The 20,992-nt window shown below is 42.2% G+C and overlaps 1 protein-coding gene across 1 annotated transcript in view; it reads left to right on the top strand.

Moving 5' to 3' along the window:
* Positions 1-20,992, top strand: part of LOC147726124 (receptor-type tyrosine-protein phosphatase mu-like) — a 1,369,719-nt gene that overhangs the window by 104,986 nt on the left and 1,243,741 nt on the right. The window contains exon 2 of the mRNA XM_086960227.1: positions 15,040-15,135. Coding sequence (XP_086816353.1) covers positions 15,040-15,135 — 96 coding nt within the window. The remainder of the gene's footprint in view (positions 1-15,039; positions 15,136-20,992) is intronic.

Raw genomic sequence — 20,992 nt, 5'->3', positions numbered from 1 at the left:
TATATATCCCTAACATAAATATTCTCCCGCAAGACCCAACCCACCCCCCTCCCGAACCCCAACGAATGTCCCTGAAAACGAAGTAAAAAAAAATAGAAAACCCAACTCCCAATTCCCACCCCCCAGAAGTCTTAAAAAAAGGGGCAAGGGACAGTCTCCTCCTACTGCTGGCTGCTGTTGACTTTTCGGGCCAGGTCGGCATGCTCCTTGCGGAGGGTCTCGAGCAGGGTTTTGGTGTTGAGGAGCTCCTGCTTGAGGTAGGAAACCCTCAGGGAAAGGTGGTGCATCCTTTTTTTGTAACTGCTGTGGGGGCAGCTGATTTCTTTGCTGCTCGGCGGTGGCGGGTGGCTGCGGTACCCCGGCTCCGTACCGCTGGAGACCTGCTGCACTGACTGGCTGACCCACAAAGCGCGGAGGAGGATGCAGGTGTCGCCGTGGATGTTGTTGGCGTACTAGTCTGCATGTCCTCCTCCTCCTGGGCCACCAGCCGCCGATATTCTGCGACAGTGGCCTCCAGCCTCTGTTGCCGGGCCCTTTTAGCCAGCTCCTTCCGTGTTGGTTTGGAAGGAGCATCTATATGAAGAAAGAAAGACATAGTCTGTAACCAATGCTCTTTAAGATTAACACAAAATGATTCAGCAGAAAGTTGTGTCACAGTAGAACTAGCAACTTGCAAGCGCAGTACATAACTATTGTGGCCAGTATCTATCTAACCTTCCACTTCTTCATTCTTGCTCTAACATTAGTGGGAGTTTAAGGAATCAATTCTATGAGCACTATGGACTCACTCCATTAGAGTCGACTATGACAGTACACCAGTCTTATTCTTCTTCTTCTCTCTTGTTTAGCAAAAATAGTACGTTAACTTCTGCAAGCCGCCATAATGCCAGCGCAGTCAACTTGCACCCGAGAAAAACAGACGCTCGCCATGATGAGTGAGACAGACTTTCGTTACTGTACCCATTCAGTACATGCAGGTGGAGATGCTCTTACTTTTCTATTATGGGTGGCACTGAGAATACTCTGTTACAAGGGCTACTGCTTAATTAATTTAACTTTCACCCTACAGTGCCAATGAATACTAGAAAAGGAAAATGAAGAAGATAAATAATCTGATTATCTATCACTGCACATGGTATGTATTTGCTTACATATGGGATTTCTTTAGGTGCTTTGCTTTTTATTGAGTGAACAGTGATACATCCACACATGAATAACCGAGTTCTACTAAACTTATTAACAGAGGTAGTGAGTGGCCATCGTAATAGCCGGATATATGCTGTGCTTGCAATACAAACTACTGCTACTATTCATGGTAGTATTCGGCCAAAATTAAAACTTCTTTTCCTTGCCTTTCCTACACTGGGACGGACATGCAGGTGCGGTGTTACATGCTCTTCAAAGTAACACTTAGTTTATCCAGTGACCGTCTACTCTCTCTAGATACACATATGCTATCTAAGAGTCAGATAGTGCCATGATCCAGGCGTCCATCCATTCAAACGTTATGTCAATCATTCTTCTTCATATCTCTCATCTGGACAAACCTTACGTTTTCTCACGGGGAGCACACTATGCAGTCTGCAATCTCAATAAGTAAGGAATATAAGAGCTTACCACTGCCCGCCACTCCCGTGGCAACCCGCACAGCAGTTTGGTCCGGAACTTGCACACCGTCGCCTCCTCCCCAGAGCTTTCCTCCTCCACCTCCGCGCTGGGCCCAGCACCAGATGTTCCACCTACAAAGTACATTTAAGAATGTTAGATGTCATAGACATACACCACTCACTAGTATTTTGTCTAGGAATGAAGAAATGTGAATACAGAAACCAATCTAATAATTTGTGACAGTCTACTCTAAAGTAAAATTGTCCCTTTTTCAAGGAAAGGGTGTTGTCTTGCTGCACTTTTTGGCACAACTGATGAATGCTTGCTTTTTAACACGCACCGTTTTTCTCATAACAGACAGAAGCTTCACTTCTAAGAACAAATCATCATCATCACCACTAGGACAGAGGGACCAACGATTCAGCACCAAAAATAAAAATTAAAGTTCAAACCAGGTGAGGGCTCGGCTCGCCCACAAAAAATGTGTGAAATAAATCACTATAAGCACTTTTCCATTTTTAATCAACCGTACTTTATGTTTTATGACAAGCTTGATTTTAATAAATATTTTTACTTTTAATAAAGCTTTAAAACTTAAATAGACTCTGTGGTTTTTGGTCAAGACTGAATGAGCAAAAGGTTTTGCAATTTGCAAGCATGAGTCTGTGCCTCTGCCACTTCTGGACTCTGACTCCATACTCTTGTCCTGCGTTGGATAATCATCATTGGGGATCAATCATCGATGAATTCGGGAGCTAAATTACTCTGCCACACTATCTAGTCAGTAAGGAGATTGGGGGTTCTTCAAAGACTGATATCACTGAGGTATGTGGAAAGTCTACCTGCGCCTATTATAATTGATAAACAATGCACTATTTAGTGTCCATAGTTCTGTTTGTGCAGATTTGTCCCTGCAACAGTAGTAGTAAGGATTGTCCTCCTATCCAAACCAAAAGTAAAGTACTAGTATCTTTTTCTTTCTTGGTGGTCATTCACCTTTTTATTATTGGTAATTGTCAAAGGAGCATAAACATTTAGAAGACTTGAAAAGACATTATGGACAATCCCAGAGGACTGCACTCAGTGCATAGAGCTTTTGCTGACTAGAATGGGAGTTTCGTTTTACACCTTTTGCCAAATGTGCAATCTTAGTACATGAGAACGAGAAGTCAGAAACAATGGGATTAACACCTTATGATAAAGCTCCAATTATCAACTTATCCAAAAAAGTTCTAAATAAATCAGAGGAGGTAGTATTAAATTTAGGCTTAGGCTTTGCGCCTACGTCAAAACCCAACAGTTATGACATCCAAAAAGATATAAAAAGCCTATTTAGAAAAATCAGGTTAAAATTCTTCTTCCTCAATAAAGAACCGAATGATAAAATGAACCGCTCAGGCCTTAAACCGGCCTCTACGTGGACACCAGCCCGCACTATGGTACACAAAAATGTGGAACTATTTGAGAGAGCGGTGGAAAAAGATATTGAAGACCTATTGGATCTAGACCCCAAAATTTACAACAACAATTTGTCCAAAGAACGTAGAGAAGCTTTATTAAATCTAGAAAAATGCGACCAGCTTACAATAAAACCTGGAGACAAAGGTGGGAGTATCGTGTTACTCGACACGGATGACTACAATAGCAGAATGAGGTCCCAGTTACATGTAAAGGAACATTATAGGAAATCAAGCAGAGAGGAATGGAAAAATGTACAAGTAAATATAAAGCGAGTCCTTGAGTTTGCAAAAGAAGATCAAATTATATGCAGTGAAGAGTATGATTTTTTATATAATAAAGACCCAACACTCCCAGCTATTTATGGACTACCTAAAGTCCACAAAAGCATAACCGACCCCTCCATGAGACCAATAGTTTCTAGTTTAAATTCAGCCACCGAGCCATTAAGCATCTACGTTGATAAATTTCTACGACCTTTAGTAGCATTACAAAAATCTTATATAAAAGACACTACCGAAATGATAAAAAAGGTTGAGGGCCCTAAATTCAATAGCAACAACCAATGGATGGTAAGCCTCAATATTGAGGCTTTATACACGAATATTCCGCATAAAGCAACAGTAAATACAGTTAAGGAAATCCTAATGGATACAAATGGAGATCTCTCAGAACACTCTTATTTTATAGTGGAGTTAGTCGAGCTAATCCTCATGAATAACATTTTTATTTTCGAGGATGATTTCTTTTGCCAGACAAAGGGCACTAGCATGGGGGCTACCTGTGCGCCGAGCCTGGCGTGTCTCTATGTTGGAGCCTTTGAGAACAAACACATACATAACGAGGCGGCCCCCTTCTTTGAGAACGTGACCCAATGGTCACGTTTCATCGATGACATTTTCTTCATATGGACAGGTGATAAAGAAACCCTGTTGGATTTTATAGATTGGTTAAATTGTGGTGACCCCAATCTAAGATTCACACATAATATCAGTCAGGAATACTGTGAGTTCTTAGATATTAAAATACAAAATAAGGACAACAAACTCAGCGTGGATTTATATGTAAAACCAACTGATAGGAACACCATGCTGCATTATGACAGTGAACACCCTAGATGTCAAAAAGACAATATCCCGTTTGGGCAGTTTCTGCGTCTCCGCAGAAACTGCTCAGATAAACGTGACTTTGAAAAACATGCAGGCAATTTAAAAAGGAAACTATCGAGCAGAGGTTATCCAAAAGGAATCATCAAACAGGCATATAAAAGAGCGAAATATTACAATCGCGATTTACTGTTTGATAATGAGAAGCGCCAAAAAACTGAACTGAATAGAAACACCTTTGTTACCAACTACTCCTTACTTAGTAACAAAATCAAAAACATCAAAAATAGAAATTGGAGTTTACTACAAGATAAAAATATGGCAACTTTGGAAAAGCCCTTGTTTTCCTTTAGAAGGAACCGAAATATTAGGAATAGATTGGTAAAAACGTATAAAGATAAAAACACAGGTTATCAAAAAAGCATAGACACCGACAAAAAAGTTATAGGAACATACCCATGCAAGGGTTGTGCTAAATGTAAATCAATCATGATAGGACAAAAAATAACAATCAACAAAATTGAACATACAGCCAAAGAAATGTTCAATTGTAGAACAAAAAATGTCATTTATTTGATCCAATGCCCTTGTTGCTTAGGATATATAGGTGAGACGGGCAGAGAAATTAGGACACGACTAAATGAACATAGATCAGCATTAAAAAATAACAAATGTAATGCCCCCCTTACTGAACACTGGTCTGTAAATAAACATAAAATAGAAGAACTGAGATGGTGTGTCATTGAAAAGATACAAGTATCCAAAAGAGGAGGCGACATTGATAAGAAAAGAAAAATAAGAGAGCAGTTCTACATGTGTAAATTTAAAACATTCACACATGGTTTAAATAATCGTGAAGAGTGGGAAAGGATGTATAAATAAACTGTAAGACCTATGCCATTAATATTGTTAATGGTACACCCTAGGAAACAAGATTTGAGGACAGTCAGGAAATGCTTGTCTAGCTACTGGCATGCGTACTAATGAGCAAACCGAACTACCCCCAGTAACTCTTCAACCATAAAATACTGAGTACTAAATAATCTGTATCATTACCATATAAAAGACAGGGTACAGGTGTATTAGGAACACCCTCACCTAAGCGCAGTCGTTAATAAGAGACGCCATTAATTGGGGCATCTTAAGAAGCTTGCTTGTGACTATTATACATAAATCACTATATCATATAATGTAGTGCGCTTACAAAACGGGTCTTAATCCACAAACAAAACCCCGTTCTAACCGAAACAAAATTTGACATGTTACAATACGTATCGGGAATATTGACAACAACACCTTTCTAAGATGGCCGACAGATTCACTAAAAAGCTAAAGTAATGGGCGTAAGATTTTCTTACCACGTGACCGGACGGGAACGGTCAAAAACAGGAAGGTAATGAGACGCTAAACCGACCAGACCCCATGAGAGACGAAAGACAGAAAGGCATCACGGTAAGATGGGCTTATACGGAGGGTTCCCTATGATCGGAGTAAGCGGGGCGCTCTTTACAATACGAGGGTAATACATCGAGTGGCACACGCTATGTGGATGACCACATTAAGATATAGGAATAGGCGGCGGCAGTGATACATCTTACATGACAAACTGCACGCTTGCAATAAGGGTAGATTTAGCCTTCAAATATGTAAGGATTTAATTCCCCGTTTACATCTAATAATAAGACAGCCCAATAGATAGCTAGATACAACGAGCGGGCATTTTAAACAGGATTTTTTACGGTAAAAAGCAGAAAGGTTTTACTTTACATCGAGCAACCCGAGGGGACAAGAAGGGTTAGAGTTCTAAGCGGTCGGGTAGATAAATCCTGCATATATACAATCGCCAGATAGAGCGATAACAGCATCATTAATTATGTATAATTATGGTAAAAATCTAGTTTACCCAATAAGGAAGGGACATTCACCTAATTACAATACTTTACCTCATAGAATACGCTTCAAGGGAGAAGATTGAAGGAATCCCCAGCGTAACCCTAGAAGTGAGGAAAGCAACAACCTTACTCTAAGCAGCCAACAAATTTTAACATTGGTAAGAGGTATTCCACCACCAACTAAGTAAAATGGAAAGATTAGTTCTTTTTGCCTTAATAGCACCTTAAACAATCTTAAATGCTTTTATTAATAGGTGCCTTCCTGTATACCTAAGTAATTATCCAAACCTGCATGAGGACATAAAGAATCAAATTAATAAAAGAACTTACGTTGATCATCTTTCCTAGCAGTAAGTGCAATTTAGTAAATGATTATGTACGAATGGGCATTAAGAGCTCGTGAATATAATACTTCTGTCTATTATTGACACAGGCATTGTTAATCCACTTGGCATCAGCGCCTTAATTCATGAGAAGAATTATGATTTGAGCTGTATAAAGACAACTCAAAAGGTGGGTACTTAATCATTGCACACCTATAACCCATAGTAATAGATTTCTAGCTCAGACTACAGATGGCGCTAGTATAATTATCAACATGTATGAATGTGGGGCTGCATGTAAGCACTGGGATCACAAAATTAGCACAGGGAAAGGTTATGTGTAGCACACAGCAACATATATGGAACTTAGTATTAGATCTAAAATGAATATAGTACACAGATGAAATGTAGTCCGTTATTTAGACTTTATCTGTATAGAGAAGGAGTAAAATAAGGGTCCATAATTTTTGAACAGTTGGTTGATTCACTAAGAGGATTGAAGATTAGACTGTTACTAGTATTTTCTTTCTTGTAAACGTAAGCCGATGATAAGGTTTGATAATGTGTTTTAATAAATTGTTTCTACAGAACTGTTTAAATATTGTCCTGAATAAGGTGGTGCGCACAGCAGAGATCCACCGAAACGCGTCGACTTGATTTGTTTCAGAAAAATTATTTTAAAATGTGTGTTTGAATGTAGTGTTTACTAAGATTCCTGCTATGAGACAATGAACTTAAATGTTAACGGAGTGCTTTAAAAACAACAGTGCACCGAGGAAAATAACAACTGGCATAAGGAATACTTATATGTATGTTTTTAACTGGAATGTTTTTATAATTTGTTTTTAAATAAAAAATATTTTGATACACGATACACAAAGTTACCGGCTACAAGGTACATAGTTTCTTTAGACTGTAAGTGCTCTTTTTGTTGATTCAAAGAAAATGTGGAGCGATTGAATGCGTGTGGGCCACCTATTAGTCAATAGACTGACCAGTCCAAATTTAGCAAGCTGTAACTCAAGGGAACTCCCTTTATTTTGTCAATCTTAGCTAGCTACACAGACAGACTAATAAGAATAATCTAGTAATACCACAGGGAGTCATAGTCGAGGCAGGATAAGAATTTAGATACAGTCTTCAAGAAGATCAAAGAAGATTTAGAAAAAATCGAATGAGGAACGCTAGGAAAAACTAGGTACTCTATATTAAAATTAAAACTTACCGGGGCCAGCAAAGGAGCCCTCGCCTGACCGATCCTGGCCTTGTTCAGCAGCAGCAGCAGCCTCCTCCAATGTCCTCTTTCCCCTGGGGGGAGCTGATGTACAACATGAAAGAAAGACCAGAGAACATGGATGATATTTGTCAACCAAATCAAACATTTCAAAAGAACAATAACAAAATATTTTGGCAAAATAGCAAATAGACAACTATTCCACGGGATATATTGACCTATCTCATGTAGTCTACTACGATATTAGTATTGCTTGATTTGCGGACCGTCGACTTGGAAAGTTATGTAACTCACTAAACAAAACTACTAAAAAGGTTCGCCTAGGACTGGCAGGCAGCAGTCCGCAGCACGCGAAGTGACAGACAAAGTCCATCGTGATTGCAGATCAGCGACAACACTAAAAAGTTTCCTACTACATTAACCAGTCATTAAAATACTCAAACTATCAATCCACCACCACTATTTCTTCTTATTGCCAGGTGTACAAATGAAGGACTGGACTTGAGTCTGTCGGGGCAGATTTAGAAGCCCCTTGCGGCTCTTTTGCTCCATTGTTGCGTGACTTTTGTGACGCAGCGGCAGAACAAAAGAGGCGCCATGGTGCGGCGTATATTAACGACGTGACGCATATGGGAGATGCATCACGTTGTAAAGCCCTGCGCCATCAGGGGGCGTTCCAGCGCAAGGGAATGCCCCCATGGTGGAACATTTCTTGGAAGCCAAACATGATGAAAATGATCTCAAATGGACGGTGTTACACACACTTCGATCCCTTCATCGTAACGCAGACGTGGACAGAATGCTTCTTAAAAAGGAAGCATATCTCATCTTAAAGTTCAACAGTGTGCAGAAAGGCCTCAACAGCTTATCTGAAATTGCAAGACTGTAATACTATAGTGCCCTGGCGCCATGTAATGGCCTCCGTTGTTCTGCTTGTCTCATTCCTCCTCAGTAATTTATTCACTTATTTTTATAATACCATCAAATACGGGGTGCCACCCCTCCTATCCCCATGTAAATTGTTCCTATAATTGCAGCAAATCGTTTCCAAATCATTCGCATTTGTGCTCTTGTGCACAAAACTACGTCTCCCATAAGGCATAGCACTATACCTGAGGGCTTTAACCAGGTAAACACACCCACCATCCATCTTGGAACCACTGCAGAACGCCATAGACAAGGACTAGGGTGGACACAGGTATGCTACGCTCGTGCGCTCTTCATTTTTTCTAACTAGACTTTCGGCATCCTTCACATTTTAATTAATCCATCCCGCTATTTCCACAGCGGATGTCGCCATAACCCCGAAGTCATAAGGTGAATAATAAATAGAAAATACGAGGCTACTCGGCACCGTGACTGCCAATCTAAGGTACGTTTCCAAGGCAGAATTGGCGAGTTTGAACGGGTCACATCATAGCATGTTTCTGATCCATTTGTCCCCCTTACCCCCACAGCGCTTACGCCCAACAGCCTAATTGATGCCCGTCAGGGAACACAGCGCCAACTTAGCGTCAGCCGTCAGCTCGTCTTAATGCACCAGCTGACGGTATGTCGGTTCACTTCTTCTTCATTTTGACTATGTACAGCTATTTGGTGGCAGTCTTATAATGGTTTATTCGTTTTTAGGTGGCCCCCGCCCTCACCTTGATTGCACAACGAAAAGTTCAACTCTGCACATTCAGACTCAACGTGCTCTTTTTCATGAATTCGCTTACTCCCTATACTGGTAGGTTCATGCTAATTTCTGAGTTTCACACAAACAGGGAATCGAGTCTACAGTTACAAAGACTAAAATTCGCTACCCTCTCCCTTTTCCCTACAGACAGATTAATTGCGCCCTGATGAGATTCCAGGAAACTACTACCTGGATTCGAAACGCGTCGGCCAGTTAGAAAGGATTAATTGCGATCCATTCCTTTATACCAGCACTGGCTGGTTGTAAAAAGAGTCACAAATGGAATTTGTTTCTTTGCCAATTTTCCTTTTCTTGTTTCAAACCTTTTCGCGCTTTACTCATTCTTCATATTTGTAGAAAATGTATGGTCTTATGTTGCACATGTTTAAACTGTTCTGTTTGTTTCTGATTTATTTCTTTATTCACGTTTGATTGTTTTGCTCGGTTTGTAATACATTTGTATGGAGAATAGTCCATAAATTTTGGTGTAAATATGTATTGTAGAGAATTGTTATTGTGTCTTTTATTCACTATATTTGACAAACTCAGATTAATTGAAAAAATGTGTTGGTATAAATAAAAATACCCAGTTGATTACGACAGCTAGCGTGTTCAACTTTCCTCAAGTGTGGATTTAAATATAGGTGGCGAGGCAAATTTTTGGTGTGTTTGTACAATGTAATCAGCAGTATTATTGCTCTTGGTAAAAAGCAAAAATGTGCAATATAATAACACACAGAGAAGGAGAAAACAGAGTAGTGAAGAAATAGCTACCACTACTCACGAAGCCCGGGGATCTCGAGGCCGAGCAGGTTGTTGTAAATAGAATTAAGTAGGTAGCAGGACACGTCTTCAGGTTATCAAGGTATATTTATTAAGTTAGATAGAAGATAAGACAGCAGAGCACAAAGCCTCACAGCTGACCAGACCAACTGTCAGGACTAGAATCCCAACACACCAGATAGAACACAGCTAGGTAAGAAGATAGAAACACATAGAAAGGACTAAAGAAACCAAGAAGCCATATAAAGCTAAGTATGAATTTACAACACATCTTCCCCCCTTACAAACAACACATATGAAAACCTCAAATACATAAGAAGATAAAGCATGGAAAACACGGAGAAGAAAACGTATAACACTTATGAGGTCGAAAACCTCATGAACTTCTAGAACAGGGAGAAAAGAATCAGGATCAAGAAGTGAAATAAGATAAAGATCACTATGACCACCTTCTCCCCTTCAAAAGACAAAAATGAAGAGTCAGTCCACTCTCTACGTTCCATCATTGTGGCCACCAAAAACAGAAATAGAGAGTTTACTTTCTCCAATAATAATTGTCCATCGCAGATATTTGCTATTTTGAAGGTAGAACAGTCCTGCAAGAATACTCCCGAAGAAATTTGGATCTAAAGTTAGTTCGGAACCAGGTGGACAGGTTCTGGGTCTTTCCTTCGGGTTTAGTGCCTCAGATTGTTTTTAGGCTTCCGAAATCTCATAAATTTCATTTTTCAAGCTCTAGTCCTTCACGAACCACGGTCGTGAACCCTGCCGGACCTGGGACTCTCTTCATCCTCTCCCGGTACAGGTTGTGGGAGTTTTGTCCTCCACCGGTCCTGGGACATCATCTGTCCACTCCTGGTACTCCTCCTCCGGTCCTGGGACATCCTTTGTCCTCTCCCGGTCCTAAATCTGGAACTTTTGTCCCATTCCAGTCCAGAGACATTCTTCTGTCACCACCCAACTCTTGGTTTAGTGGGTCCTGGAATTTACTTTGTTCTCTTCCAGTCCAGGGGCATTTTTCTGTCCCCACCCAACTCTTGGTTCAGCGGGTCCTGGAATTTGCTTTGTTCTCTTCCAGTCCAGGGGCATTTTTCTGTCCCCACCCATCTCTTGGTTCAGCGGGTCCTGGAATTTGCTTTGTTCTCTACCAGTCCAGGGACATTTTCCTGTCCCCACCATCTCTTGGTTCAGGTTCAAGACTTACTGTCACAATCCTTAGTTTTCCCTGAATTTGGATCAACCTCAATGTTCTCTGTCCTCGTTCAAATTATATTCACTTTGCACTTGTTTAGTTTACTTCAGGTCAATATTTAAATTCCTATGGTCAGTTTCCAAATTGTCCAACTACATTTCATTTCCTGAGGTTCAGAGTATATCTAAATGGTGACATCTCACTTTAAACTTTCGGTTTTAACAATCCGCCTCACTAACTTACAAACTGTTCCATGTTAGACACTGAAATACAATAAATAAACTCCTCAAAAGTTGATGGTGGCTTCCTAACAGGCTTTGAAATTATTCTTCCGTTTTTCACACCGCAAGTGTGTATTGCCCGTGTTCAAGTGTCTGGTAGCACAATGTAGAATCGTAGAGAGAAGAGTTTCTCTAGGTATAAGGCACTAGACTATAAAATACATCAGCTTGACTACCTAAACCTCCGGATTAATGGCATCGTAAATTCGTGTTGAAGACTGTGAGGAGATTGTGCAGTCAGACAATGCATTTTCAAGCTCAACGATGTTGACAGGTTATTTTTCTTTCACAAGGCATAATAACGTAGAGGTAAAGTGGGCAGAGCAACACTCAATATGGTCGCAGCACGTTGCGGAATGACGCACTGAAAGTACTTCAGAGCTGAAGGTAGGACAATACACGGGCTGATTCATTGCTAGGAGGCAAGGAAATGCTAATACGACATCAGTGTTCAGAAGGCAGCGCAGGAGAAGGATCACTCAGCTGACTAACGGTACTTTGTGCCAAGCATAAGTTTGTTTTAAATTGAGTCTGTTACAAAGATATGTGCACATCGCACACATCTAAACCACTCCTCTGACCTCTCACCTTAGAGTGTGCCTTCAACAGCAGCTGTGTTTGGTCCTTGACAGATCGTCTTGAAACACAGTTGATATTTTAACAGGTTTCCAAACAACTGGTTTGGTTTTCCTCAAGTTTCTCTCTTTCAATAATTTTCTGGCAGAAGCTGTAATTGACATTTTCTACTCCTCTGATAATTAAATTAACTGTTGCTATACTACTTGCAGTATCAGGATGTCTTTTCAAAACTCAGTTACTCACAGTTGCTTTAACCTGATTTTCAAGCGCTTCACAGGATTTACTTGCGGCTTGTTTTGTTGATTTTCTCTTGTAACTTGCGGCCAATTTCTTCAGATTTTCTTGCGTATGCCGGTTTTAGACTTTTCCTCTTGTTTCTTGCCGCAGTTAGGTAGGTTCTTTTTGGTGAGGGAGTGCTCTGGTCTTCCTGGTCTTCTCCTTTGTTCTGCCTCTGGTCTGGTCAGCTTCAGATGTCGCCAAAATGTTCTACATAAATTAAGTAGGCAGCAAGACACGTCTTCCAGTAGTTAAGTTGGATTTAATAAGTTAAAAAGAATAAGTTAAGACAGCAGAGCACAAAGCCTCACAGCTGACCAGACCAACTGCCAGGGCTAGAATCACAACACACCAGATAGAACACAGCTAGGTAAGAAGATAGAAACACAAAGAAAGGACTAAAGAAACCAAGAAGCCATATAAAGCTAAGTATGAATTTACAACACAGGTCGATCAAGTCGCGTTCCCGGTCCAGGAGATCCGTCCAACGGTGGGTGGCCTGGTTGTAGGTGCGTCGGACCCGAGAGTGTTGGTACATTGCCCGGCACACCTTCCGGCGCTCCCGGATCCCGTACCCGCTAGCGATCTTGCCGCCTGCCATGATGGTCCTGGGGAGGCGGCGCTGAACATAAAAAACTAGTGCGGCCACCTCCTCCGCGCTAAAGATCTCCCGGGCTGTGACCTGCTCCCCCCTCAAACGCCCACACGGGAGCTGGGCACAGGGTGCGGGACCATTCCCCTTCTCAGGATGCTTCCCGGCTCCCTTTACCATGGTCTGGGCAGAAAGGAAGGTAAATAAGAAATAAGAAATAGAATAGGGAAGAAGAAAAGAAAAGAGTATAAAAAAGTAGTTTAAAATTAACCAAAAGTAGCAGAAAACACAAAAATATAGAGCGAGAAAAATAGAGGGATAGATAATAAGTAAAATAAATTAAAAAAAAACTTCAAACAAGCAAAGGATGGCAGAGATTCAGAGAGGATACAGAAAGCATGCCCAGAACCATAGCAATAAATGAGAAACAAGATGGCCGCGCCTGTTCACGACCGCGTGGGTAAGTTCACGCGAGATTTTCCTCACGATCACACGCGAAATTGTACTAGCGAGCCGCACACTTTGCGAGATTACACTTAGCGCCCGGAAACGGAAATACGTCATGCAAACAAGATGGCCGTGCCCGTGAACGACCGTGAGGGTAACTTCACACTGTTGCGCTACAAGCGTCTCGCTAAAACGCACAAAACCTTGCAAACTAACACGCCGCAAAAAAACAAATTGCATATTCGCACAAATTTGCGGCTTCCGAATTCGATCTCGTGCAAATTCGCACTCCGCGAATACCGCAAAATTGCAGAAAAACGAGTTTTGCAAAACTGAAAGCACTCAGCAGGTGCAAAAGTTCAAACTCATCATTAGTAACCATTCCCTGTCGTGCTTCCTAAGGGGCCCCTCCAGAGTTCAGTTGCCTACTTGCAACTATTCTATGACCCTGCTCTGACCCTCACAGCAGGCTCATAGAATAGCTACAAGTAGGCCACAAAGGTCCTGTGAAAAAAATTGCACTGCAACAGAAAGCAAATGACAGATAAGGAAGCAGGTGCCAGACTGAAAATTTAAATTCAGTGACACATTAATCAACCCCAAATTAATTCATGTCAGTTGAAACAGGGTAGGTGTGCTTGCTTTTCCCCCCCATAATCTACAGTGATGAACCAGAGGGTGGCAGTGATGTACCAGAGGGTGGCATGGGTGAACCATAGGGTGGCAGTGGTGAAACAGAGGGTGCTGTGCTTGCGTTCCTCCTCCCATAATCTACAGTGATGAACCAGAGGGTGGCAGTGATGTACCAGAGGGTGGCATGGGTGAACCAGAGGGTGGCAGTGGTGAAACAGAGGGTGCTGTGATGATGAACCAGACGTAGTAACAACATATTCGCGACCGTTGCGACTCGACAAGTAAGTTCGCAATTGCGAACTGGTACAAAACCCTTGCGAACTGGCAGAAACCCTTGCGAACACAAAAAAAAGAAAAAATCCGCAAATTTGCGAGAGTTCGCGGATTTTGCGGATTGCGAATTCGTGAATACGCAAATTCACGAACCGCGAATTCGCAAAATTCGCCCATGCTTAGTCGAGACTCGAACCCAGTTCCCCAGATTCGAGGTCCGTTGCCCTAGCCGTTAGGACAACTCCTCTCCCCAGTAAAACAATAAAATGCCAGTTGATCTCCATAAGAGATTGGGGCGCAGGCTGATAAAATATTCCTGGCAACTCAAGTGCTGGATTATAATGTTAACCTCTTCAGGTTCATTGGGCTTCTAAGGGGTAAGGAAGTAATATAATATAGTTACTTATTCACACACCAATGCAATACAATACAACATAACACCATGTATCTGAGATTCACACATATTTTAACCCCTCTGGTGCTGCATCCTGAATATTTTGTCAAGACAGGATGCCGGATAGAAAGATATGTTTTCCTAGCCAGAGGAGGTAGGATCTATATGTTGGTATAGAACAGACGTCGGGAAGATAATCTGCAACATGACATTTCAGATGCTAATGTGTCGTAAAATACAGTGTACAATGTTTTCATTTCTTACACATGTTTCAATATTTTTTTTTTCAGACACAACAGACAACCTAAACAATGATACTCCATCGAGCAACGATTACAGCATCGATACAGAGGCGCCAGACACTGGGAAAAATGAAAACACAGGTGGTAGGTTTACATGAAGTAACTGGGCACCTAAACGCATGCCTCTGTGCTACGTCAGTGACTTTGTAAAACATGAAAAAAGGTGGTAAGGGATTCCCCAAGATACCATTGCTTTTCCTACAGTGTAACATGTACAGAAAGCTAAACAGAAACTACACTCCCTTTTTCTTGTTACCATGGCCCTGTTCGTGTTTCTTGATCACCTTTTAGCATTTCAGTTTTCAATGGTCAAGTACTTTAGCTCTAAATTAATACTCAGACCTAGAATAAGTGATGCAGCATATGAACATATTCCTGGAAAGAATATAAGACACTAGAACACAGAGAAATGAAAAGTTCAACACATTACAATTATGCAAAATGTTCGAGTAGAAAAGATAAAGGGGCAGGTTCCAGTGCTTAATTTGTAAAATATTTAGTGCAGGTGCTCAACATTTTTGGGGGGCGACCACATCCCCGTCCCCCGGCTCCACCTAATTTCTCCGCTGGCTCCACCTACTTCTCTATATGCTCAGCCCACCACGAATTCCCTTCCCACCACTCACCAACAGTGCCCCTTATCTCTCCATAGTTCCTCTCTCACAAATATTTAATTTCTTTTTAGCGCTGCTCATACGAGTGCAGGGTGTCAGAGCACATTATACCATGGATACATTATACAGAGACGATGAATCATCCAAGGAATTGTTAAATATTCCAATGAGGATTACAACAAGTTGTACAATCACATCACCCTTAGTAGGTAGGTAGTAGGTAGGTAGTATACATTTTAAGATTAGTTTGGAAAAACACAAACTCGGGGTTTAAAATGTACCACAGTCATTGGGGTTGTCTTTCCTAATAAGAATGCATTTCAATGATCCCAAACTAGCTAATTACAGTTTTCAGGTCACTGTGTGGATTAGGACTGTAATTTATGAATTGCAAGCAACCAAAGGATCTCTGCGACAAAAGCAGTAACCCACTGAACTATCCACATATAAATAAAATACAGTTCTGTGATATGCAAAATACACATTCGTTGCAGCATGCATGTTAACCCTCATTGTTACTGGTGAGTTAAAACTTGCCCTAGACAAAACTCTGGCCTCTCTCCTGCAGGAACATTAATCACCACGTTATCTTTGACTTACCAAGGAGTCACTGACAGTGGTGGGTAAATAATGCCTGCTCTGCTGCTTCGGGATTGTCGCTGTAGCTGTAGTCTGTGGAGTCTGACTGCCAAGATGATGTGCTGAAGACAGGAATCAGTTACCGTTCGTTCCGAGGGCCGGCTGCCCCAGTGAAGAGATGATGCTGGCCCTCTTCTCGGCAGACAGTACCGTGCTGCGTTGCATCTAATACGCAGCTGTAGATTTAAGCCACACTGAGAGGGCATGGCGTGACACACTGTCTTCAGGGCCATGCCCTGGTCCTCTAGGCACTCTGCTCCTACTCTCACTGTGACTTGTAAAGCCCCCTGCAACCCTCAAGAGCAGAGGAGGGCAGCAGCAGCACATGTCAGCGCTGTCACGGATGTTCTTTACTTCAACTCCTGTGGCGGTAGCAGCTATACCTGGTGCCTCTGGCTGGCTGCGCCAGGAATCTGAAATTAAAACATCCTCTAGCCGCAGCCCACACCAACCAGAGCCTTTCAGTGGCAGTCAGCGTCTGTCACCATACATTTGAGGACTGAGGAGGCTGCTGTACTTCTGTAAGGCTGGAGGACAGGAGTGTCCAAGACAAGAGTGCTACCTCAACCTGCGCCAGCCACAACAGAGGCCTGAAGGGTTGGTTAAATCATGATGCCCAGGGCCTGCTGCAGCAGCAGGTAGGCCAGAGAGCAGCACATGGTTTAGGTGGCTGCAATTCACACTCTAACCAACCTGGGTCGTGAAGAGCACCACGTTTCGGTAATCCACGTGAGCTGTGGCCGCCCAGAAGATTCTGTCTCCACCTTCAGGTGGGAATGCACCGGATCTACTTGTCCCAGAGGCTGGGGCGGTCCTCAACAAGGCAGATTTGGGGATTTATATCCGGTCCGGCCATTTCGAAAACAATGTGTCAAAAGACACAGTTAAATAAAAAGCTCACCATAGCGACGATTTAGCCAATCCCCTGAAGCCATCAGTTTTGAGTTCCGAGTCAGCGAAATATATTGTTCACATGAATTTCGTTATTAGGAGAGATTTAACTTCTTTTTTAAAGGATGCAGACGATGGGTTGAGTCTGTCTTCTGGGGGTAGTGCATTCCAAATCCTTGGAGCAATTCCAGAGAAGGCGCAATGATATGTTTTCTTCTTGGCAAATCTTTGAGGCTTCAAAATAAGTTTGTTGGTGCTCCTGGAAGATCTATTTCCACATGAGAGCTCCAGTTTCTGGGCCAGGTACCTCGGGGTGTTGTGATGCAGGGCTTTGTGTGTCATGCAAGCGATTTTTAGTTGAATTCTTGCTTCGAAGGGTAGCCAGTTAAGCGTTTTAAAGTTGGGGGAAATGTGGCAGTGTCTCTTGGAAACTGTGATGAGCCTGGCCGCTGAGTTAAGTGATGCTCTTAGCGGAGCAGTTGTCGATCTAGGGAGTCCACATAGCTTTGCAGGACCATATTCTAGTCTGGAAAGTACTAGTGCTTGGACTGCCAGTTTGAAGTCATTTGCGGGGAGGAAGGGTTTTAATTTTTTCAGGGTGTGCATCTGAAAAGGTGCTCCTTTTGTTGCAGCTCTAATATGTTTTTGCATGTTTAGGCTACTGTCCAGAGTTACTCCCGGTGATTTTGCTGAATCGATTAAAAGAGGTTGTCAGTTGAGCGCTGTAAGTTGTTTAAGCCATTCTTGAATGATGTCTGTTTGGTTAGGGGGCGATTACTAGGAATTTGGATTTGAGGGAGTTTAGTTTGCGGTGGTTATCAGTCAACCAAGACCGAGTTCTTTGTAGAGTTGAATTGAGAGTTTTGATGTCGCCTTGAGAGTTTATCTTTAAATAAAGTTGTGTGTCGTCAGCGTACATATGAAAGTGGACATTTAATGAGTTGAAGATCTCAGTGAGTGGTTCTACTTGTGCCAGGATACCCTCATGGGTGACAAGAAGCGCTCTACAAATCTATTGATTGATTGAGGGAGGGCAGCCATGCCATGCATTAGCACTATTAAACAAAACAACAAAAGCAACCTTTATGTCCATGCGAAGAGGGGTATAAAGTGATCCTTGAAACATGCTTTCACATGGAGCTCATTCAGATGAAAATTATGAATATCACAGATATTTCTGTGAAGACTAAATCCAAATATACCAATATTGATAAGAAACGTATGGAAAAAGCAATGATAACTCAGCCAGTATGTAACATGGTGCAGCCGAACCGAGTTTTATTCAAACAATAACAAAATATAAGCAATTATTTTTCAAAGTGTCTAGAGAGAGAATATAGTAGGAAAAGGCCCCAGGTGTGTAAACAAACCAGAACAAAAGAAAAGATAAGACCAGGTGAGCTCCTGAGGACTCCGAAGATGTCTGCAACACAGGAGGTGGGTTCCTGACCGTCCTTGATGTTGATCTGCCCACTCAGCAATTTTGAGACCAGTATCCCTCGGGGGCCCATGCAACCCGATCCCCTGTGTTCCGTGTACATTTTCAGCAGCATATGCTTTTTGGCAATCCTTGAGGCTGTGCTTTGGGGTACATGTAGTCCTGACCCCGAGCAGTAATTTCAATGAAGATTTCTGGCCTACACTCCAAAGTGTTCCGTGGGCTGGTATTTTGTGATTCAGCTCGAAGTCCATTTCCGATCCCTGGTCTGTTGGCCTGTGGGTACCTGTGAAGGTAACTTTGATTTCTCTTGGGCTTCCCTCTTTGCCCTAGATGTGCCCTGACTTCTCATAGCTTGGAGAGTCTCCAGGACCTTTCTGGTCCTCACTGTGACTGGTTTCCTCTGCTGGCGTGGGTTGCATTTGCCAAGGCTTGTTGGTGTTCAATCCGGACACTGACCCCTCAGCACTCAACATCCTTCATGGGACAGCTCACCTCCGGACTTTGGTCATCATTGACTTCTGGTCCAGTGGCTGCAGATTCAGGCATCCCGTCATATCACCTGAAGCAGCCGACATTCGTCTACCGAGCCCCTGGTCACTCTGATGTGACCCAGACTCTGTCTCCTCTGCTTTCAGGTTCTTCTCACTTCTGATCCAGGCTTGGATTCCACTGGACACTTTCTATCTTCCTGGCAGCAGCACTTCTTTGAGTCACGCCATTGAAAATAACAAAGGTTTCCGACGCCACTTGACTCCTATGCATCCGGCTACCCTGGGATAGGTAACACGGGTACCTCAGTACTCACAAGGGTGCTGACCTTAGAACCTTCTATGTTCCAAAGGGTTTGCTTGAAATTCTCTCCGAAGTGTCCTTAAACTATAATTTTCCAATCGTGACTTTTCCATAGAGTTCTAAGGCGCTCACGTCTGTTCTCACACTGCACCTGTCCTCCGTGGGTCCCCGGTGTCACTACTTTGGGTCCAGTGTTTCTATGTGCTCTAGGCACTGTGTCCAGTCAAGTTGTTGTTGTCATACCACTTTCTTAGTAAATGGTTCGGTCTCCCCCTGGAGCCCGCTGTGTATTGTGCTATTTACTGTTGTTCTATTGATTAAGTATTGTGTGCCTTGTTTTCTAATCTCGTATTGAGATTAGTAGAGAATGTTTAGTAATAAATACATACATTTTATATTTCTCTTGAGTGGTTCTCCTTTCATTTGGTTAGTCAGGAGGTTCTAATCTGGTAAAACAAGCTGCTTTACATTCCTGCGAGACTTGGCCTGCAGGCTGATCTCCACAGCTAACACTAGAATAGCTTTCTATGAAGGTTGTCTTTAACCTAATCATCAATAAGGGTTGATTGGACTGGTGCAAGGTGCCCAGTTAAATTAGTGGACAGCATATACCAGGGCGTGCGGACAAGGAAAGAACACAGTCTCAGGACAATCTTACTCACATGACTCTTGAAGGTGGAGTGCAAAGGACATGCCCAGTCTGTTTTTAAAGGTGGTTGCAGAAAAAATGACTGCCAGTGTGCAATGTAATCTTTCGGAATCTGGTTCAGGTGCCGGCATCAGGAGTTGGCATCAGGTGCCGATAAACCAGCCCCCGGGTCGTGTTGTGATTGGCCCATGCGTGCTGTGACCTAGGGAGAGGGCTGGAGAAGTTCTCGACATCACAGATTCATGTTGGCTAACTTGAAATGAGTGTAAACTGGCTATAAGCCTCAGAGCCAGTTGTGCAGTCGCATGTGCTTAGGCAAGTGCTGGAAAAATAATAATAATACACTTTGCTAAGGAGGTGTCAAGAGTCGTTTGTGTGTCCCCGAGGTCAGGATGGTGGGGTGACATGGGGGCAATCACATTGTAAATACTAAACGAGTCGGCATGAAGATATTAGGTGCTGATCCCTTCTTGGTGGCCATTTTGGAATGTGTAGTTGAGACTATAAAAACCACTGAAAAATCAGGAAATCGCCTGTGTGAATATCCATTCATTACTACCTCATTCTACACCGGCACTCTAAAAATTATATCCCTCGAAATATAGAACCTTAATAAATTAATTCCAGAACAATTAATCCCTAATTTATCACAGGCAAACAGAGATGAATTTGTACAAAAAACTTTCCTTTCTTTAATTAATGCAGCTATTCTTAAAACATTTTAGTCAAGACTGTGTATGCCCCTATTTGCAAACCAATACAAATGGGAAGATATTATACAAAAGAACTTTTATTACAGAATTACACAGTCTTGATCAAAAAGTGCAAGAAGAGCTGACATGTGTTTCGTCACATCAAATGATCTCCTCAAGGCTTGCTAAAGTAGATGTATTCCTCATGAAGACAGGCAACGCT

Source organism: Lissotriton vulgaris, chromosome 3_1 (assembly GCF_964263255.1).
Source record: "Lissotriton vulgaris chromosome 3_1, aLisVul1.2, whole genome shotgun sequence".
Lineage (NCBI taxonomy): Eukaryota > Metazoa > Chordata > Amphibia > Caudata > Salamandridae > Lissotriton > Lissotriton vulgaris.
This window is presented reverse-complemented; position numbering and strand designations above follow the sequence as displayed.